The 23,598-nt window shown below is 42.7% G+C and overlaps 1 protein-coding gene across 3 annotated transcripts in view; it reads left to right on the plus strand.

Moving 5' to 3' along the window:
* mafa (MAF bZIP transcription factor a) overlaps window positions 1–20,856 on the plus strand; it is an 81,195-nt gene extending 60,339 nt beyond the window's left edge. For 2 of the 3 annotated variants that reach the window (XM_028956609.1, XM_028956612.1), the window contains one exon: window positions 13,182–20,856. Coding sequence is in view for 1 of the 3 variants with exons in the window: in XM_028956612.1 (XP_028812445.1) it covers window positions 13,182–13,185 (4 nt within the window). In the remaining 2 variants the exon portion in view is untranslated. Of the gene's footprint in view, window positions 1–4,796; window positions 5,263–13,181 lie in introns of those variants that run through there. The other variant, XM_028956611.1, reaches the window with a different exon arrangement.
* The last annotated feature ends 2,742 nt before the right edge of the window (window positions 20,857–23,598 follow it).

Raw genomic sequence — 23,598 nt, forward strand, 5'->3', positions numbered from 1 at the left:
ATAATTATAAAGCAACATACACAGGCCTGAACATTATGACCACCCTCATGAAATTGTGTCGATCCCACTTTTGCACATACATCTGGCCTTCCATGTGACATAAAAGAAACACCAGGAAACCTTCTTCCATTACTCTGTGGTCCCATTCTGAGCCTCACATGGCCATTAACAGGAGTTTTTGGTGGTGGTCTGCAGCTACACAACCCATTGCACTGTGCATTCTGACAACTTTCAATCAAAACCAGCATGGACTTTTTAGCCATGTGATCTTCAGTAACTCTCTATTGGAGTGGACAACATGGGACAGTGAGCCTTGGCTGCCCATGACACTGTCACTGTTCCACTGGTTTTCCTTCATTAGACCACATTTGACAGGTCCAGTCTTTTACCTTCCAGAACGTCCCACAAGCGCTGCACCTCTTGAACTGCTTTGATTTTGCCGTAATAAAATAACCAGTACTGTTCAGTCAGTACACTGGTCAGTATACTGTCAGTATAGCTAACTGATAAATTGCTATTATTATCTATATTGCATTTATACTTACTAATATACATAAGTGTAGGGTCGTCTGTGTTCCAAGTGATTTGTTACCTGCTGTAGTTCTGTAGACTCATGCTGTTGATGGGGAGGTGAGTGAGTGGGCATCTCCTGTGGATTTGTCTCCCGCAGACGTCCTGAGTGAGTTATGAACCTGCAGGAGTCATTAATCCGGACCTAGAGAAAATGGAGATGTAGAGATGGAGGACTTCGATAGGTGGCCAGAGCTGAACAGATGGGTCCACTTTACCACAACAAGCATTCTTTCTTTCTTTCTTCTGCCCCCCCGCTCTCATTGACAGTTGGACATTTCAGTGGTTGAGTGATGCTCACCATCAGTGCATTGCGTGTGCTGTAAAAAAGTCATCCGCTAACAGATTGACTGAGACGACCGACTCGTCAATCACCAGGGAAAGAGGGAGGGACGGAGGGAAAGAGACACTGGAAACCAGAGCGAGACAGATAGGGAAGGCCCAAGAGGAAGAGCAGAGGCCAGAGGTGGGGCCAGACCTTAGACTCAAGAGCTGTAGGGAAAAAGATTGCTAAATCATGCCTTCATTGCCAGGCTAAGTGCTAATGGGCAATTCTGTCACTCGGTTTGAGAATATTGGACGAAATATTTCACAACCAAAAAGGAAACTGGTCGTTTAGGAGTTAAGTGACTGCTGTAGTTTATTTCTGACAGCTGTTGATTCAAAAAAAAAAAAAAACTTTATTGGGACCAGCTGGTCGCAGCCTACGACAGAATGAGAAATGCTACGTGCTCACGCCTCAGCCATGTGGTTCTCCTCACAACATGAATTAAAAAATAAAAAAAAATTCTCAGCAGCCGGATTAAAATGTAGCGGTGAGCGATTTCTCCAAGATAATGCACTATAATTACTCTGCAGGTTTTCGGCCCCGAGGTACGTTTCTGCGGGTGCGATTAGCCGCTCCGCTATAAAGAAAAAACCGGCGCGGCCCTTGTAATTAAAGAGCGTCCAGTAACGGCAGAGGTATGCTCGAGATTACAGTACTGTCACACTTTAGCACACCTGTTGGCCCTGGGGTGTGGTTGCAAAAATGGGTACGGGAACCCTAACCCCATGTCCAAAGATACTGTGAGGTGTGTGTGTGTGTGTGTGTGTGTGTGTGTGTGTGCGTGCGCATGGAAGCACAGCGATAGATCAGCTATCGATTCCACCCACAAGCGAGATGCTGTGCATGATGAGCGGAGCAAAGTTCCTGTCTGGCGGCAATGAGAAGGTGGCACAGGAAGGAGATAAAAAAAAAAGCAGGCATGGAAAGGTTAACACTGTCACCATGACACAAGCCACCATGATTAATTTACAGTAATACAGGCTAAAAAAAAGGAAAACAAGAGATGACAGCATTTTAATGTATGCAATAAATGCTGATGTATGCAATATAAAAAACAGATACTAACCAGTTGTGATTCTTTTCCCATCTTTGCATTTCAATTTTTGGAATTTTTACATTTTAAATTTAGTTATAACTATGTTTCCTATATAATGTGTAATGATCAGCAGGGAACACTAATATGCAATGAACAATTGTGCAATGGAAAAATGGTTCATAATAGATATTTATTTCTCAACATCTGATATTCATCATTACACTGGTCCTCTTGAATAACAAAAAAATATAGAGAATGCACCACAAGCAACAGCATTAAGAGTTGGTTCTGGATCATTTGAGTAAAAACCACGTTTTTCACATCAGCAAAGCCCTCCCATGGGCATAGGTGCTGTAACACAGAGGTAGGTATAGTCATGACCTTGGAGCTCAGCCGAGGACATGTAGTGTGTTCAAACGGATTGTAACTGTTTCACCACTTCAGCCTGATGCTGTCTGTTCTCCAACCTCCCTGTTCTCTTTCTTTTTAAAATGCATGTTTAAAATCAATCAAAAGTGAATAAGAATCGGCACATAAAGCCCATTAATAAGGTGCAAACCTCTGCACATGATACCCCTTTAACTGAAACAAATGTAAAACTGGGGAGAACAGAGTAAAAAAACTCTCTCTCTCTACACACAAAGAACTGTATTCAAACCACTCCAACTTGATGTTTCCTGGCAGTAAGAGGCATGACACAATAGAGGTTAAAAGATGAACAGTTTCTAATTTATTAACACCGGTAAATAATTATTGCAGTTACATGTGAATATTCTATGTAAAAAGGTACCAATGTTCCAGAGAAAAAGATAGAAAAGGACAGCACAGCCTAAACCAAGTTTCAGAGACATCACCTGATCCAGGAGATAAATGGGAGGAGAGAAAAGACTCGAAAAGCCGGAAGGCTTCCGATGGAAAAACAGCTGAGAAAGAAAGAAAAGTCTCTTCCCCACATGTGAACAGAACTTTATACTCCTGGCCTACAGGAAGCTGTCACAGACAAATCAGAACCTGTTGTTTCTGACGTCACGCCCTCGGTGCCTCCCGTCTGGGGAAGACAAAGACAGTATGCGGTCCCGACGGCCGACACCTCACACGTTTGGCTCGGGGGAGGACCGGCAAATGTTGCAATGCCGCTCGACAAAGACATGCCAAAACGGAGGTGTTGAATCTCCATGCACAACAAAGACACAGAAATGTCATGGCTCTGCGACGTCCCATCTTACACAAACAAATAGCAGCATAAGGGCTCCCTCTTCAAAATGTATTCCAAGTGGTTAGTATTCCATCTAGAGGCCTTCTATTCATAGCGTTTGTTTGGACAACATGTCATCAAGTGCTTAAGCATCTTCACATGTTAACATCCCATTTTTACACAAACCACAGCGTGTTTCAGAATCCAGAGCAGACATTTGAATATGATACTATGAGCAAATCAGTACTTGATGTGGCGTAATTGTTTACATGTGGAATCAGCTTCAGATTAAAAAAAAATATATATATATATATATATATATATATATAGGCTTTTTTTATTTTTAGATGACTCCTATTTTGATTCTATCCAAATTTCCATTAGGAGTCTAACTGCCAGACCACAAGCACAGTAGCGCTGCAAATGCAATGGAAATGCTTTAGCAAGTATACTCAAAATTTCCTAAACGCACAACCGCTGCATGCATGTCCTGGTGGATGGAAATGTGCCATTTCTACTTCTTGAAATACATCTGGCCTGCAACCAACGCATAAACAGCCCGTATCTTGTATTAGTATCTTGGAAAGAGCCTGGCATGTGTAGGGTGTAATTATGAAATTCATGAGACTTGCACACTGGCGTCAAGTCATTTTTGTGGGCTTTCAGAAAGCTTTTTTAAAAAACATTTTGCTTGTTTTTCTTTTCATCATTCTTGCATTAAATGCATTTAATGCAACATCCTCAATGTCCTTTCCAGTCAGCACAAATTGTCAAAAACGGAAAAAGGGTGGCACAGCGGTCATCACTGTGGCTGGAGCTATAAATACTTTGATACAATTGGGCAAGCCATGTCTTGGCTGTGGCGTGAGTAACAGTAAATTGGCCTCGATGAACAGAATCAGTCTGCCGTTCTGAAAATACCTCTGACAATTAGGGAAGATGCAGGGCAGTTTAAAGTTTTTCCTTCCTCAAACTTGTTTTCTGGAAATTTCCACTCAGAAACCTGGGTAGTGCATTGTAAACAGCATTTCGAGAGCGATATAAATATACTTAGCATATTGTGCATATTGCACAGGCCCACGGAAGTGTTTACATGCTGAGCTTTTATTTAGAACATGGAGTCAGTATTGCACAGATTCCCACCTAAGATCTTGATTTTGCTGTGCTGTTGGTTCTGTTTATATGTTGTGTGTATCGCCAGTGGATATCGCTCGGGGTGCAGGTTGAGTAAAGAGAGCGTGCACCAAGAGCCACTGATAAGCGGAAGGTCGTTCGGAATTTTCCGGGCGACCTGAGTATTCTGTTCCATTAACCTTGCACCCTGCAGAACGGAGGAGGCCGTTCCTGCTGCAGCGGCGGCGGCCAGAGAGTCTTCAACTTTCCACGGAGTGTCATTTCCATTGGCCGCGCCACAATTCCGAGCAGCTCCGCTGCATGGATGTGCCGCTATTGATTGACGCGTGCTCGTGTACACATGGCTGTGCTTGCACGTGCGCGTGTTTGACATGTTAAAAGTGTGAGTCGATGATCGTTGCTTCTTGAAAATGGCGTCGGAGGACATTTTATTTACCATAACGCTGCTTCTCAACTGATGTAAGATTAGAGTCGTACGGCTCACTGTCTCTCTCTCTCTCGCTGCAGTTTTACCACCGTCGTTTGCATTGCAGGAAGTGTTACATCCGTGCCGACTGAGGGGACGGCCCCGCCGCCCTGACCAGACTCAAGCACAGCCCACATCCAGTAGCTGCACCCAAACTTTTTTTTTTTCCCACACACCCATGTAACAGCAGGGCAGGAAGTGATGCAACATGAAAAGTGTGATCAGGTCAGGAAGTGATCGTGGAACCCCTGCGCCTCGAGCACGAAGCTACAGATGCAAATCCATGGACGCACAAATTTGAATTGCCTGTTTTCGTGTAGAATATTAACACGTGTGCAGATGCGCACACGCTCCTTCCGCACATCTCAGTTCTGCTTATGCCAGGTTTTCCTGTGCCACTTGCCATCTTTCACAGATCAAGACTTTATGGACCTTTTAGATGAAAAATTATCAATACAGGATGAAACATCAGCAAAAATGTAGTGACACATTGGCAGCGTGGGGCAATTTTCCCTGCCAGCATCAATAATTTAGCCCACAGCTCATAACTTCATTTTTAATGTATAACTGAGGCCCACTGATGTTTTCTGGGGCCTGTTAAGTGTAAAGCAATTTTTAAACAATAAAACAAATGTTCCATTAAGTTTTCAACAGCTACTGTTTTTCATGACAAGTGATGTGCAGGCCATGTGCTGTGGAAAGAGGAGTGTGTGTGTGTGTGTGTGTGTGTGTGTGTAAGTGTTAAAAACACGCTACATGCATTGAATGGTCAAGGTCCCGACTACATTTCGCTTGTTTTGTGCAGCTGTGGTAAATTCATCGGTTTTGATGTGTGTGTCTGTGTGTGTGTGATTTGCTCTACTTGTGGACATGTGATTACCTGGAATATACGTGCCTCTATTTTTACAATCAAAGGCACACTTTTCACCTCACTTTATGCTGTCCACCTAAATCAGTTTTGTTTACCAGGTCAACACGGTATCATGATAGCATTACACACTAGTTATTTAAAGGTGATTGGAAATTAGCAAAATCAAAAAATGTTTTTCTGCCCTCACCTCCCCAGATTGTCATAATAGGACACAAGGACTACTTTCATGGTACACAAGCATGATACACCATTTTTATCATGGCAGTTTATGTTAATTTGAATTATTACAAACAGAATATATTATGTGTCTCACACATATTTTTATCTTATCTACAGTAGTGATATAACACTGTGTGTGTGTGTGTGTGTGTGTGTGTGTGTGTGTGTGTGTGTGTGCGCACGTGCCGACCGTGTACTGAGGCAGCTTGAAAAGCACACCGTGCATGACCCAAGCGCAGCCGAGATTTGTAGATTTGTTTTAGTGCCGTACGGCTCACTGACACCACTGACAGCCTCCCTGCTCCAAGCCTTATCTGAAGCCGCCCAAGAGCATTTTTATGCCCCACCGACTGTAACGGCAGCGTGGTTATTCCTAGCCTCCTCGATTGGACAGCGGAAGACGGTGAATGGTGAATTTACCTCACCTTCAGACTCTTGTCAGGACGTCGGGGGTGGGGGTGGGGGAGTCTGTGGAGCCCTGATCTGTAATCAAAAGATATCATGTAAAAAATAAGTAAAAAAGGCAGTTTTAGCATTTGAAACTTAATTCATTTGAATTAATAAAGCTTTTAATTTATATTTAGGCCAAACCTACAGACAAATTTGCATATAGAATCACAAAACTGCATATAGCTTTGCGCAGTTTACATTCAGGAGGTAGAGTAAGGTCCTCTACATGCAGCGGTATCATTCATGCATGCACCGGCCTTCATCAGACACACTACTGCTTTTCCCATTGATTTCTCTGGGCCTCCTAATAAATATTGATTTACAATTTTAATTACATGCTTATCTCAATGAACATAGGTAGTAGTTCTTTCTGTTTTTATGTAGCAAGCAGAAGTCGGATTGCAAATATCCTCAAAGCAAATATTTATTGAGTATCTGGTCCAAAGAGGCCCATAAAACTGAATAGTGATCATTAAACATACAGTATCTGTCTCTGTGATATCGTCACACTTGTCAATACCAACCATCGAGGTGGGCCGAGCGTCCAATCAATTGCAAGATAATTGCCTCCCCTTTTACCCGCAACGTAAATCAAGATGTGAGATAAAAGAAAATATCATAAAAAAGAATGTATACCTAGAGTAAATATATGCTTTGTGGATTGTATGAGCAGAGCCTTTGTAATAAATTTTATTAATAAAAGGCAGCCACTGGAAACATAATAACATTGTAGTAATTATAAAACAAATAGAACTTGAATCCTTTGTATAAAGTGAATACATCAAAAAGTCCTACAGGAACCCGTCACAAGAATATGCATTTCATATCATGTGGTCAGAGTAACGGTACCGACTTCCTCAGAAACCTGCTTTACTGTCATAATGACTAAATAATCTGTCAGCAGTAACAATGCTGAAGTGCAGGGGTGACTTATGCAAATGGCCGCTTTGACCGAAATCTCAAGGCTGAGTGGAACACCCACGGCCTCTCGCAGGCGCATGGGAAAGCTGTCGACGTGATCAGCAGCCCTATCTGTGGTCGAGGTGAAGATCATTTGAAAGCACGAGAAACCTGGCTGAATCATACGCCTTATCAGCAGCGGTGTTGCACGTAGGCCCTGCACGTAGGCCCTGCACGTGCGTGCGCCACCCTACCATAAACCACCCCAACCCCACACACACACACACACAATCACACACGCAGGCCATTTCCATTCCAACTGTCACTGCAGTATATTGAACCTGGAGCTGCATTAGGGTGATTAGAAAGCTGGGAAAGGTTTGGGGAGGGGAGGAAGCTTGTCAAAAAGGGGAGTGAGCAATTTATTGTTCGACCATTAAACTTTCTGCGGTATCGTTACTAAACTCAAATGTGTCACTGAGTCAAACCCGTCCCTTTTGAAATGACTTGGTAGTCATGTGTGTTCCAGTGTGTTCTACAGACTGTAACATGCCAATGTTCTGTTACCAAAGGAGTGACGTCTCATGACCAAAACCATGTATGTGTGTCTACTGTGGCATATTAGAAATAACAGATTCAGATCAGAACAGCAATGAGCACCCCATTCAGTGAGGTGTGATAAAGGCACTACCGGCCCCTAACAGGGACCGCAGAACATACAAAGCAGAAAAAATTTACACCCTTCACAACAACCATGTACACGTGATGAAAGCCAGACATCAGTAACAAACAAAAAAAACGAAAGGAATAAGGATGTGATGGATTACCACACAAGCTTTGTGCTGAGACCAGGATAAAGCAGCACACCAGCCTGTCCCAAACGGTTCCGCTTGGATATATTTCCGCTGCATCCTTACGCTTTCCACTTTCTGTCTCAATGGCAGGCTTCAGATTCACAATCTCGGTTATTGTTTCTGTGTGTGTGTGTAAGAAATAGAGACGTGAACGCGACAGAGGATCCATACACCTTGCAGTGAGAGAATACTGTAAGGTCTGGCCTCTGGTCCCTGTCCACCAAAAAAATAAAATAAAAGGGTAAATTGATCATCAATAAAATGTTTCCAACAGTCGGAAGCTCTTTGTGACGGGTTCCTGTAGGACTTTGATTTCTTTCTAAAAACGTCAATGCTGGATCGGGAAGCTTCAAAAATGGAGCACAAAACTCTCCCCGTCCTGGGGGTGCTATCTGCTTCATTGTATATTTTTAGTACAGCTCTTCCTGGTGTTGAGTCATTTACCATAAGCACATTCAAGATCTATTCTGACGCCACCATTAATTTGCTATGATAATAAAAGTTGCGTTAATTGGGGTTTTGAGGAACCATGGAATCAGTCTAGGCTGATCTTGCTTATGCTCACCAAAGTGAAATCATTGTGACACACACAACCAAATTTGTCCTCATTTAACCCATTAATCTTAGTGAGCAGTGGGCAGCCATGAAAGGCGCCCGGGGAGCAGTGCGTGGGGACGGTAACTTGCTCAAGGGAACCTCAGTGGCACATTGGTGGTTCGGGATTTGAGCAGGCAACCCATCGGATACGATTTCGCTCCCTTACCCGCCATGCTGCCACCAGTGGAAAGGTGTAATGAGCATCCCACAACCATCAGAACAGCTCCTTCGCCCACATGCCACACAAAACACTTGAAGACTCATCTCCTCCTCTGAAGATCAACCTTCACTCATATTTGTTTCCTCATTCCCTTCAGCCCTACTGCTTAACTGTTATTCCTCATGCGGATGCTTTGGATAAAAGGGTTTGCGTTTTTGTTCCTCGAGGCCACTTCAGCAGCCATTCGGCAGAACGTTGTCCCTGCACCTCAGTAATGTCCTCCGGCGCTGCACAAATTCTCCCATCGTGCCCACCACTAAAACAGCCAGGTTCCGAGTGAGTCGTCTCACACATCCCGTCTCCGTCAGCCGTTGACCCGTCGAGCATTCGTGACAGCTGATATCACAGGATCTAGCGGTGGGGCATCAGACAAGCAGACCCTCCGCAAACTACTCAGCCCAGGTGTAACCATTTCAGCTAATTGCCTCATTAATGATTAAACCAGTTGGAGCCGGCTCTAGCACTCCGCTGTGGGGAGCAAATTGTTCTGATTGGTTTGGCACCATCAATTATTGATGAGCCAGTGGGCTCAGATGCTTAGAGCCCAGGTTAGAGGGTTTGACAGACCCCTTCATCCTCCTGCCTCCACGACGACAACCTAGCGGCTTGGTCGCGGCTCACTCTCTGTCCAGAGGTCACTTTGCAGGGTTACTTTAACATTATCAGGTTGTGAGAGTAGAAGTGTGAAGTTCCTCACTTGGGACATCATCAGATACAAAGAGCATCAAGTAACAGACTGATCAGAGTTCAGCCAGGGACTGTGGGACACCTCCAACCCTGAGGTCATATACTGTTTAAGGCATAGTAGGCTTGTGTGTTGTGGCAGATTTATTGGAATAGATCACTTTCTTCACAGTTTACATTCCACTAGTAGGTAATAGTTCAGATTATATTGGCTATTTCCATTCAGTGATGCATGAATGAGACTTGTCTTTCCCTTGTATGCTCTTCAGCATTCAGGGTGGATCGCATTCATCCTAATCTCATCCATTCTCCTTTCAGTTTATGAATCGGAATTGATGATGATCACCTTCAACATTGAAAGTCAAAATATTCCATATCATCCCTCACCCACTGTCCACTTGATCCATATTAGGACATTGGTCTGAACCCATGTCCTGGGATGCCAGCCGACCACAGGGCACGCATATCAGTCACAAACCATTGACTCACAGATTATAGAGTCACCAATCCACCTTTAGTCTGTGGGAGGAAACCAGAGAACCTGGAAGAAACTCACACCAACACGAGGAGTCCAGATTCAGTTAGCTATAACACAACACAACCATGGGCACATCTATAGCAGTTATTAGTGTCTATTCATTTTAATCAATAAGAATTGATGAAAAAACAATCAGTTTTTTGGTAATGCAATTTATTTCAATATAGTACCTAATAGAACAGACAAAAACATTTAATTTTAGTCAAACCCAGTCAAAACAAGGTTATCTTATTATCATATTATTATTACCTTATAGACTCGAGAATACTCTAGATAATCTATTCGAGAGACCACACATTCAGTTTTTTCCTCTCCATTGTAAAGAAAGTGCGTCCAAAGATCGCTTATCATTTTCTGCCAGCCGTTCACTAAACCATCATAACTATCCTGCTGTGACTGCGGAAGTGACGTCGTCCGTGTGACCAGATGGGAGATACAGGAAACAGAAACCGTGATGTAATATAGTGATTAAACAAGAGGAAAAAACGTCTCGTCTCATTTTGGTCAACGAAAATTAAGAGAGTATATTTTTTGTATAGTAGTATAGTTAGTACAGTTTATATCTTGTAAACCATATTTAGTCTTGTTTTTTATTCATCATCAATATTACATGATATATTTTTGATATATTATCACATGACCAGCACTTTTCTAATTGTCATCACGTCTAATTGTCATTTTTTAATAAGCCAACATTTTTCTGCAAAGTTTACCAAAGTTGTGTGCCACAGTCTCTTTTCAGTGTTTCTGTCTGTCACGCCATGGTCTGTTCAGGATATTTGTAAAATTGGTGTGAGCCAATTGGCACCTTTCATAACAGCAATCCGCTGAACCCTGTGAATTTTTCATCCTGAATCCTTGAACACAAAGCGTGGAGCTGAAGACGCAACACAGTCCCGTGTCCTCAGCAGAACGGCATGTGATGTTCCCCCGTTCCCTGCTTTGGCAGCACGGGCCCAGAACAGACAGCGAGGTCTGAGGGCGCAGCTGGATAATTGGTGCCCCGCGAGAAGCCCTCAGCTGTGAGCCTGTGTGTAAGGGTGGACCACCCGTGTGTGTGTGTGTGTGTGTGTGTGTGTGGGGGGGGGGGGGGGGGGCATTCTGTTTGTAAACATGAGTCATGCCCAGCATCAAGGGAGGCTGGGAGGTCAACAGGGAGAGCAGACAAAAGCTCGGCATCCATGTTGTGCGGGATGGAACTTTATGCTTTTTGAGGCATTAACACATCACGATTAGGAACAGTGATGCATCCACACATTGAGTAAAACAACAATTTATGCATAAAAATATGGATGCTTCCGGGACGTTTGTGAGCAACGTAAACTAAAAACTTGATTTTTTTCCCCCAAACACACCTCTTATTCGTTTGTGCCCAACTGTTCAGAATGTCAGCCACGCTTTATTAGTGACCTAAATAGTGACCTCTTTACTGCATTTATTTAGTTGAATTCTAATGTGATAACCATGAAATATATATTGGAACCATAAAATGTACCCAACCCTTATCCAACACCTTCTCTGGCTTCTAGGGTATTTTCTCTATGTAGGCTGAATAGAACATTGCCTTAATTAAATTACCAATTTATTCTTAACACATTGCCCCAACAATAATGGAGATTCTGAAAGGCCTTAAAAACTGCATGTTATGGGAATGAAGATGACAAATAGCGCATGTACGGACTTCATTTAACTGTAAGTCCCCCTTGGCGAGGTCATTTAAATGAACATGTATACATGTAGGGGATAACACCGCCTTCAAATTACCAGCCTCCCACTGATGATTTGAATGCTGAATCATGACCCATGATTGCACTACACCTAAGACAACTGAATCATTATACTCACACACACTAATTGGAAAAATTATATCAGTGAGCTGCTACATCGTTTGCTGTCAAAGGAGTACAACGCTCTTCATGTTTGGAAGCTGAGAGGTTTCAGCTTTTTTTTTTTTTTAAGAGATAAGGACCAGGAAATTGACTCTTATTATTTTACATACCACCCTTTTTTTTTTAGAATCTGTGCACCTTTTTAGAAACCCTTTCTCCACCACTGGAAAGTCATGCATGCTGAAATCCACACTTTTACACTTGGCGCAAATTCATTACCTTCAAAAAATGTATCCAGACATGTCCAGTTGACATCAACTTTAATGCTTAACTGGTTTGCTCTGCTCTGTTAAACCAGAAACCTAAACCTTTTATGTGTTTGGTCTTAATGGGTAGGAAACGTCTCTCTGCTAGACAAAAACATCCGGAAAGACCTACAACCATACATAATGCGTCCAATCAAGTTTCAGATGACGGAGAGCTGCAACCAAAGCCTTGGCAGGCAAAGATTACATCAGACTATGAGCATTTTTCTTGTGCCCACTTGTGTTCTTGACTGTGGTGTGTGTTTGACTTCCCAGCACCACTCATATATGGCAAGCAGAAATGCACTTTGTGCCTAATGGCCCACCCACATGCATATGAGGGAAAGGGCCGGTGAGTCAGCCAGCTGTCGTCCCTCAAACCTCCAGTTCTACCTGTGGGGTGAAACATAAAAAAAGAAAGAAAAACATAAATACTCAAGGCCTTGTCGTGTTTAATTTTTTGGTAAAGTGTTGCTTGCTGCAGGGCGAGATTAGGGTCCAGTTGTCGGTTCTGTACTTTAACGGCGCGCATGCATCATTTCCTCTTTTTAATGTATTTTTATTGCTGTTTCCAGTAGGCAGTTGCTGTGTAATCTTAGTAGTGCTGTGTCACTGAACCATGCAAGATGCATTTGTGGAGCAGGTCTACGGTTGGAAACATAAAACAACCAATGTGGAGCACAGGCTTCCCTGCCACAGGAGCATGAATTTAATTGAAAGTGAAAAATCACTATCACATAGCAATGCCATGAAGCAGAGGACCATCTTTGTCACTGTTTTCTCCTGAACTAGGGAAGCCAATTAAAAAAAAAAAAAAGAACATTGAGACACCTGGGCAAGGACCAGTGGAAGTTCTGATGAAGGCCACTTCTTTTTTCTCTCACTCTCTCACACGCTGAGGGAACCCGCAGATGGGCATTATGAGTCACGTATTCTAAACCCCTCTTCTCTCTCTCTCTCCCTTTCCCTCTGTCTGTCTCAACAGATGAAGTGCCAACGGAGCGCAGAGCAGAATTACGGCACAGGGCTTCCCACAAAGCACAACGTTTCAACAACAAACTTGATGAAGAAGATACAAAGAGAAGCGAAGAGAGACCCCCTTCCTCTGGCTCCCAGCGGTATTCTTCACAGCCTTTCCTGCTCAGCTTCTTCCCTCCTTTTTTCTAGAAATGAAAAGAAAAAAAAAATCCAAAATGTTAATCGACAGACATCAGAACAGAGGACTGAAAGTACTGTTTTACCGTCATCTGAGACCCATCCGTGCATGTTGTCGAAATGAATGGGACTCCACACCCGAAGGGGAAACACCATTACGAAGACTGACCTCTACAGTCTTCCTTGACTGTAAATACAATCATTCACATTTCTGTCAGCGTTTCTCCATCGTAAGCATCACCGACGCCCACCTGAAAGCAGAGTATCCTCCCTCCACCCTGCATTCCCCCCCCTTTTAGTGAATGAGTATCGTCTCTTCAGCATTACTTTTTGTGTTGAATAATAACAAAGCTAGTCGCCGTCCAGAATATAAACCCCAGAAAGCGTGTAATGTACAAAGAGCATGGACAAATAAGACATAGTGCAAATTCCCAGAGCCATTCTCCTTAGACCAAAACCTGCGGTCATGTAAATATCTGGAAGTCTGAGTTATTATTCATTTCACTCTATTTGCAAATAGACATGTGACATGTTTTCCATGCGACTGTCCAAGAATAATATTACAAATAAGACCAAGTAGGTTCCATAAATGCTTATTATATGCAGTGTAATTTATATATACAGGACGTTTTTATATCTCCAATTTTGTGACAGCTGCACTGAGTGACTGAGTCGACGAAAGGTGGAGAAGAATTGGGCAGGCGGATATTATATCAAGGATAAACGAATCTTAAATGCAGCCATATAGTCCTTTGTGAGTCCCGGCTCTTGGACACTTAATCCACACCTTTGGACCGGAATCCCCTTGTTTTCCTTTTTCTTCCTCTCTGGCAGACTTTTCTCCCTCCATGATTGTGTTACGTTGTACGGCTTGTGGCCACCGGTGGCCTGTTTTGCTCTCTGGGAGGGCCTTTTATCCTGGATTAGCTCTAGGCGAATGATCTTGGACCTGTTTCTGCCCAAATCCAATAAAGCACTCCTGGCCATGAGACTCCACAGACTCCGAAAGACTCCAAACATGGCTGCTGGGCTGGAAAATGGTGAAAAATCAGATCACCTCGGCCAGGATGTTTCTTCCTTTTGTCCTTTCATACTTCTTCCCCCTGAACTGTCGACAGCGTTGAAAAAAAAAAAAAAAAGAAATGACGTTTTACCACGAATGGGCCTGTGCAGCTAAGTGGCTCAGGTTGGCGAGACGAGCGTGGAACCTCTGCATGAAATGCACGCAAAACAAAGGACCTCCCCGAAAAAGCCTCTTCCTCTGCATCCTCCTCTACCTCTTCTCCACGCATTCCCAGAGAATCCAGCCTGGCCGCACCTTTGCTGCATGAGCCTGGAGCTTCACAAGGAGAGCAGGAGACACGTGAAACACAGGGGACTGATTCCATTGTACATATGTAAATGTGGGTTTGTATAAAACGTAGGGCTGTGGCGAGGGCCATTCTGCACGCTGAGATGGGCTAGGACGATGGGGCATTCTGGGTAAACTAGAGGCAGTCACCAGTTTAAGGTAACAGAATCCAGCATTAAATTGCTGCCAAGAGTTTCTTTTTAACATACCATCTGTACACGTAGCCCCGATAAAAATAATATATGTGCATAGTAAGGTTGTCAGATGTGTCAATGGGATCTCATTATCTGTTCAGCTCTTGAACCCCCAACCCCCCAGTATAAAAGAAACAGTGACGCAGGGCAGTTCTATTAAGTGGTGCGGGGCGACCTGCCAGAAACTGGTCTATTTATCTGGTGTCAGAGGGATTTACGCATCTCAGCGAGTCAACGCTGGCTGCCAGGGCCACTGGCAGCTTTTGGCCGATGGGCCGGGGCTGCATCCATGCAGAGCTCGGCGAAGGGGGCGCTTCCTTTTAGCTCTGCCCGTGCACGGCCTGTACAAAAGGTCCATGTGAAAGTGGGGCTGTGGCGATCGTGCCGCTCATCTCCACCTCTGCCCGGCCCCTCCGGCCCTCGGCTCCTGGCAGCTGCTTCACTAATGAGACAGTGGGCTAAAGGGAAGCAGATGTTATGGCCAGCGTGTAAATACCCGGTGTCCTTCCACTTCACTGAGCTTCTTATCCCCAGCTAATGCAGCTGCTGCTCACTGCAGCCTGCAGGAAAAACTACAGTGCAGATTTTTTGTTCTGAAATGTGCAAAACCAGCCAACCAAAAATGAAAAGCAGTACCTACATAGCATGGCTCACCTATGCAGCATTGTCTGAGGTAGTATTATACATTCATTCAGCATTCTCCTCATTTTTCTTATTACAATGTCTTTATTAAAACAATTACATCTTTTGTCAATTAATTACAATAATTTGCTGCTATTGAAATGTGTATTTTTATATCCATATAGTACCAGAGTTCTGGAACAACAGAAATGTGTAAAATCCATAATGTCACCCTGATCTTGTATCATCATTGTGAGTTAATACAGTTTATGCAGTCATGCAGTGGAGCTTTGAAACTGTGTGGCAAAAACAGAATATTCTCCCCCTGCCAGTGTCAAGAAAATGCATTCAAATATCGCCTTTTACGTTGTTTGTGCAGCTTTCTATTTATTTATTTATTTATTTATTTATTTATTTATTTATTTATTTATTTATTTATTTATTTATTTGAAGCCATGGATTTCTTTTGATGTATGCATTTATTTTATTTCCTTTGGTCATCATGCCTATAAATGCCACATCAAACGAGCATTTCCGTCTGGAGCACTACCTGCTTTTGCACTGATAAGTAAATGCAGATTGGAAGGCAGACATATTAAAGGATAAATCCGTCAGGGGCGGGCGACGTGTGACATGTTAAAAGGCAACATGTTGAGATGCTGTTGATCTTGCGGCAAAAGCTCCTCTCAGGAAATTAAACGAAACAAACACCGTGATGTGCATGAGCCAAAGAGATTGTGAAAATTATTTATTATTATACTTTTTTTTTTAAATCTAAGACAAGGAGCCAGCCTTGAGCTACAGCATCAAAGAAAATGTATGAATTGCAGAATGAGTGCCAACCCCACTGTACGAAGATGAGGTACATAAAAAAAAATAAAAATAAATAAATAAATAAAACGCCCTTATCTAAACAACAAATATGTATACAGACATGCAACATAATGGGATTGTTCTGTGCACAAACAATAAGCTGTTAGCGTAATCACAGGTCAAATATATATTACCCAGAGGGCCGGAGCGGAGGTATATTAAAATGATGGATAGGTCAGAGGGAGGGATGAAGGGGAGGAGCGCGGGCGAGTGGGAGTTGTGCCGTTTCGCACCGTGCTCGGGTCATGCAGCACTCCTCCACTCCGTCTTTAGCTTCTCCCACGCGCATCGCCACTCCATTTAATCAGGCCGCGGCTCCTGTCCCTCACTCTCTGTCCAGGCATTTGCAAGCTGTCTAGGGCCGAGCGCTTCATCAATCTCCGCAGTAAGGGAGCGAGGTGGGGGGGGTGGGGCCGCAGAAAAGCTTGTTTTAGATTAAGCAAAGCGGGTTGGTGCGGTAATGAAGGAGCGTCTCACAGCTTTGAGAGCCATTTGTCAACCCACAGAGCCGGAGCCACAATGAGGGGGCAGCAGGGTTAGAAACGAATATAAATTATCACACTCACACTGTAAATTCCCACTTTTCCCCTTTGACCTCAGTTTGATACGCCGCAAGACTTGCGGTCAAATATGGATCATTTACAGAAATTACTCGTTTGGGTGGTGTGAAGGTGATGCGCAGTGGGCTGGGCAGATGCTCACCCTGTAAGGAGTATTTCACCACAATTTACCACAAGGTGGTAGTTACTAAGGAAGATGCATCTAACAGAGAAACATTTAAAAGTGTCTATTAAGTACCAACACGCCTCTTTTTTCAACTCTTTATCTGCATAACAGTATATTGTACAATTATCATGTACAAAGTGGACAAAAAATATCCCTGATATTAAATTAGAACATAATTAATTAGTCAAAAATGTAAAACTGCTCTGGATTATAAGTATCAAAACAATGAAATACTTTAAGACATATCTATTCATCCTTGCATTTTAATGAGTACTTTTTGAATCTTATTTTATTTAAGCGAGATTGTTATGTATAACTGTTGATAATTGCATGCTTGACTTAATTTTTTTCCTGCAATACATTGTTGAGCACTTTGTATTGCTACCTGCACAGGTGCTACAGAAATAAAATCTGATTGATTCTAATTCTAGACAAAAATGGCCCTATGGTGACAAGACCCAACAGGACGCAATAAGTGAGGAGTTGTGTCACCCTGATGGCCAGATGGAAGAGTGGCCTGGCTTAGGCCTTGCTGAGATAATGAGCAAAATGAAGAACAACCTTTTGACCAGACTGAGCTGATCAGGCCAATCTCCAGGCCGTTCAGGGAGGAGACCGCCCCCCTCAGGCGATCAGGGTCCAAGATTTTAAGGGATTAGCCCAGCAGTCCTAAATGCAACAAATTGGCCAAGCTGTTGAATCCCATCAGAGCGCGGTCCAGTTTAATATCCACAATTAATTCTACTAAAACGAGTTGACTCGCCCTCCCCCGCACATGATAATATCAAGGACCGTAACCCACGCAGTCTCATTTCTCAGAACCTCAGCACAGCATGCTGAACGCTTCTGGTAATGTCACCATTCAAATGACAGGGTTAGGTGGTGGCAGAGGGGAGTACTTCTCGAAAAAAACATTTTCCCACTTACTGAAATAAAAATAACAAATCGCCCCGAGACTAAATAACAGTTGGCTTGGCCTTTGCTATTTAGGCACGCAGTCTGCCATCTGACAGCTTGATTTAGGCCTTCATTCCAGCTCAGTGAGGAGCGCAGAACGAAATACAGTTCAACTGCACCAGGCGCCTACGGACACCAAAAACATTGATTATTTGGCGAAATAAACGACTCACACTTGGTCAATTTATAAATATGCATGAAAAGGGGCCAGTACCCACTATGTCTTAGGTGGCCAAAAGCAACAGCATGAAAGATCTGGACAACATTGGCTCTTTCAAAAGAGCACTGGCGCTCTTTTGAGATAGAGACGGCCCCCCGTGTCTGAACAATAGGAGATGGGTCATCACAGGGGTCTGGATCAGAGCCCGGCAGGCGGCCATTGAGCAATTCATGCTGGGAGACGGATGTAATCCCTCAGTATTAGAGCAGTGAAACGCCACGGTCGACAAATCCCCCCTCTGGCACCCTGAGAACAAAGACGGGAGAGAAAAAAAAGAGAGAAGGACGGAGTGAGAGAACAGCTCGTTTCAGTGTCTGTTGAGCCATATCCGGTTATTCTAAATTAAACGCTAATATTTTAGAGGGCTGTTCACTGTGAAGGTATCGTCGTTTTATCTTCTGTGGTTCAGAAGCAAAGGCAAACTAATGCTCCAGATTGAAATAGGTGATGTACAGCACATTTGCCCAATAAATTCCTGCTGATGTGCATTTGGTATGGTGCTGATGTCACCATACCAAGTGTCCTCAAAATAATTTTTTTTATGTGTTTCATGCTTGTAGGACTGGTGTTTGTTGAATATGCTGTGGCTGGATTTTAGAAACGCTGGCACCAAAATTGAAAGATACTAATTAATTACGGACATATTGTATGTTGTACTGCTTTTCCATGAAAATACGGCATCATAATAGCAATGTGCCAAAGATCATGTATATCTACATTTTAAATGTTGCTCTGATTGATTTATTGCTTTTTACGCTCAGAACCTCTAAAGAAGTATGGCCCAAAATCAGTTTTTTCGTCCATCAAAGTAGCACAAAAATGTTGTTTGTGCTTCCTGTTTTGTGCTGTGTGTGATATTGTGAAAACAGGGCCCATCCTGTTCAGCATATATCCTGTTATGCGTATCACTTCTTATATTGCTACCCCTCTGATGGCCCTGTCCTTTCTTTTCATTTCATTTGCAGCCTTAAACATCTGACTCTATAATTTGACCCATGAGTTTTGAGGCCCATCTTTGAGGTGAAGGGTACCTTCATCAAGAACGTGAGAAGAGTGGAGTAACCCCTGGCTCATGTTTCTGGAGAGATTAGCCCCCCTGCCACTTAGCCACGGTGACCCAGGTTACGGAGAAGCTTTATGAGATGGTGTATTAACACGCACGGTCACCCACACCCCTCGTTCATCACACAGAGCAAACAGCTCACCGGGCTGGTGTGAAACACACACCCATTTGATTGCGCACCATGGCTGCATACACTGACCTTAATTACACCGCGATACGTGGGTCTTATCTTTGTACAGTTGAGTGGAAGATTAGCAATATATTACCTCCATTGGGTGCAATAAGGTAGCCGCAAGCTACGGTTTCAGTCTTTTGCTTTGTCTTCTATGTCTTCCATGCATACATTTTGACAGTACAGCACATATGATCCTTGAGACTTTGACCAGGAAAAATAAACTCTTAGTTTAGAGGCCTGGTGATGCTACGCAACCAGTTAATGGCAGATCACGGTCAATAGGCCTTGTCAATATGTCTTCCATGATAAATGGTAATGGCCCAGGTGTTGTTTTTGCAGAGGGACCATGTGCATGTTGATGGGTTAGACACGGGGAGGGTCAGAGAGCAAGAGCATAATGTCCACCAGAATCGTACATGTCCTCTGAGCTCACTGGTGTTCACGTTTCACGTCACGACACAGTTGTCATTGTAAATGGACCTTTCCAGCTGCGCTGAAACTGTTTTACTGAACAAAGCATTCAGATGGAATGCATGTACGAATTAACATGCCTTTTTCCAATTAGACATTTGGTTTGTTTCCTATTTAACATGCATGTGTTGTGTAATCTATATGAAGCTGCCTTTTTCAAACGACATATGTAAATAAACAATGTCAAAGAAAAAAACACATAGATCACCCTGTCCTAGGCCCAGCTCTGTACATAAACTGTACATAAAAACTAAAATAAAATCAACTATGCATGCTGATAATCTAGCAGATTTGTTCAGGTAATTTTTATAATCCAGAATAAGGCATGTTGCGGGGTACAAAAAAAAAGGAATATTTAATATCAAAAGTGAAAAATACACAAATAAATAAAGCCATAAACTAGATATGGTGTCAGAAATGTCTACAGAAGTCAGAAATTGTCTTAGTTGTTAATGTTTTCTGCTCCTGTTGTATGTTTCCGGGCGATGCAATTATGCAGATAAGGTTGGGGCAAAGCAGACCACCAAAATCAATTGTTGTAGTGTAAGGTCTCTTACTGTTGATTTGTTTTTTATATATTTTTTTATTGTTTTGTAATCAAATTCTCCTCAAGGCTTGTTTTACTTTTTAAAGTTTATTTACAATAAATGACAGTGGCAGCAGGGGAAGGTTTGTCATGTACATGGTGCAATGAACCAAAAAATATATATGTTCACCAGCTTCAAAATAATAAAAAGTAGAAAATGCTCTGCTGTTACCATGCTGTAATTGTAGTTGGAAGGAAAATAAAGGTAATCTGTGAGATTAAATATCAAGATGCTTTATTCATTTGTTTGCATCAAGGGTTGGATTTGCCTCAACCACAGCAAGAATTCTAATTTGTGTCGGATATGGAAACGAAAGGTTGGATTCCTCAAGACAACACAACCATTTAAGAGTTGAAAATCTAATGGCAACCATGAATGATGGAATTGTGTAATTTTTAAAATGTGTTCAAAATATTTAATAAATAATCATTGTAACAAGAAGTTCTAAAGGTTGCATTTTTTTTTACCTTGAAAGCACCATGCAATGCATAACTACTTAACCCAAATGCATCCATGACTCATGACATTCAGACAAAAACTAGGACATATATTGAAAGCTACAAATGAGGAGCATCCAGCAGTCACAGCTCACACAAAAGCTTTCCAGCAGGAGGTGGACATCACAAAGGATGATGCATACGAGTGATTCACTGGGTATGACTCTCTCCAACTGACTCACTGGCAGCCTTGTGCCACCCTCTGCTTCACCTTCACAAAGACCTTTTTAGGCCCCTGTTAACTGGTATGCCATGTACACAAAGAGGGCAGCACATGCAGGGACTTCACTTACTCAATGCTTGAAATGGGCATTCTGTATTGCGTGGCATTGGCAGGGGAGCAAAGGAAAATGCAATGAGTAACCTGTTTAGCTTAAGCTATAAACCTATCTTCTATGTGTGTGCAGTGGATAACAAAAAAATCCCTAATAATATCCCTAGATGTCTGCCTCAAGTATAGCATTTCATTTTATCAGCCCAATAAGGCAGATAGAAAGGGGAACACATTTACTGCAGTGAAGGGAAATTGCAGATGCATTATATGTAGAAAGCATGTTAAAATGTTTTTGTCAGCACTGGTATCAAACTGAATTTATGCACCATTAAACACAGGAAGAAAAAGTCTATGGATAATACTTAGTTCAAGAATACCAGTTCAACTGGTATTTGGTGGAAATGACATTGTGATGTTTGTGTTAAAATCCCATGATTCAATGTCCATTTTAGCATAGTGAGTGATACATTTTCACACAAGGCAAAATATAAAATAATGTTGCCATAGTTGTTTTTAAGGAATTTGAATATTTCTTACTGACATCCAGTAAATATCCTTTCCTTTTGAATAATATTGTCATAGATTTTTTTTCATTACCTCCAATGCTCTTTTTAGCAGCCACTATTATTATTATTTTTTCTTTCCTATTTACATTTACATTTACAGCATTTATAAGACACCCTTATCCAGAACGACTTACAATCAGTAGACAGGGACAGTCCCCCCCTGGAGCAACTTGATCAGGGACACAATGGTAGTAAGTGGGGTTTGAACTTGGGTCTTCTGGTTCATAGGCGAGTGTGTTACCCACTAGGCTACTACCACCCTTCCCAGAGTCAGTAGATGCATCTATGATAGATGTCACTAGAACGTCACGTAATTTCTCTGAAAAGATTAATACCTTGATGCTGATATATTACACGAAACCCGTAATCGGGAGGTTGACGGTTCGAGTCCCAAACCGCCAAGCAAGGTACCATTCTCTCATACTGGTCCCCTTTCATGGATGCCCACTGCTCACTAAGGTGATGGGTTAAATGCAGAGACCACATTTCACTGGGTGCTGTGCTGTGGTGTATCACATGTAACAACTAATCACTTTCTTTTCTAATTGGGTTTTGATTACTGATTTGGGCCAAACTGTTCTAGGAGGAACATTTGGATGCAGGTTGTATAGAGAAAATAAGTAAAATACTAAAATGTATAGTAAAAATGTCATTCTTGTGAAAGAAGCTTACAAATTTGATTATATTTTTATTCATTACACAAATCACCTTCAAAATCCTTTCAGTGTGCAGCCTCCCCAACAGCTCAAACCGTTCGGATGATGCCCTATGCGGCATTCATCAGTTTGCCCAGCATCCGCATCCCCCACCCAACGTTAATGGCTGTGTGAAAGTTATCAGACGTTTGCTCCATTAATTAAAACCCACTCTGACTGTGAGGAGAGAGGAGAGAGCTAGATGTGTTTGTAAGTTTAAATAAATCGCTTACAAGAGGACACATTCAATTAGTTATTTCATTATACCCCTAGGTGTAATCAATTTGCAAACCCAATAACAAAGTCAAATCAAGCTGTCAGCCAACTCTGGCCTGCATTTTTCAGAATGATTGAAGAGCACCTTTGTGGGGAGCGAGAAAAAAAAAGTTCCCATGAGCCCAGTTCATTTGTTCTCCCCGCTCTGTCTATAAAAAGTAGATATTCTGCACTGTGAGAATAATGTCTTACGTAGTGGGGTCACCAAAAACGACTTAATGAATGCATATTTTCCGCGCACCTCGAGTTCCCATCTGATGTGAACTGAGATGCCTACCAACACTGCAGGCAATCCCTCCCATTTTCTCTCTCTCTCTCTCTCTCTCTTTCTCGCTCTCCCTCTTCCTTACCCAAGAGGTGATGCATGGCGGAAGGAGCGCCCTCTTTATTTCGTGCGGTTCTCTTCAGGCACAGATAAACAATGCATGTGTGGCGCTCACTCATCAGTCAAGGGCTTCGGTCCTTCGCCTGGCCAGATAACATCAAGTGTGCATGTGAATTGCCGAGTGCCGTCTGCCACACTTCAGTGATAACCCCCACAGTGCGGGCGTGCAAGTGCTGGGCGGGTGGAAAGAAAGGGACTTCCGCTGTACAACTGAAAACACTGACTGCCAAAACACAGATTACAAGGGTCACTACAGACGAAATGTCACCTTCGTCCAGGTTGTGCAAATGTTGTGCTGTGATAAAAAAAATTAAAA

The sequence above is a fragment of the Denticeps clupeoides genome, chromosome 16 (genome assembly GCF_900700375.1).
Source record: "Denticeps clupeoides chromosome 16, fDenClu1.1, whole genome shotgun sequence".
In the NCBI taxonomy this organism is placed as follows: domain Eukaryota; kingdom Metazoa; phylum Chordata; class Actinopteri; order Clupeiformes; family Denticipitidae; genus Denticeps; species Denticeps clupeoides.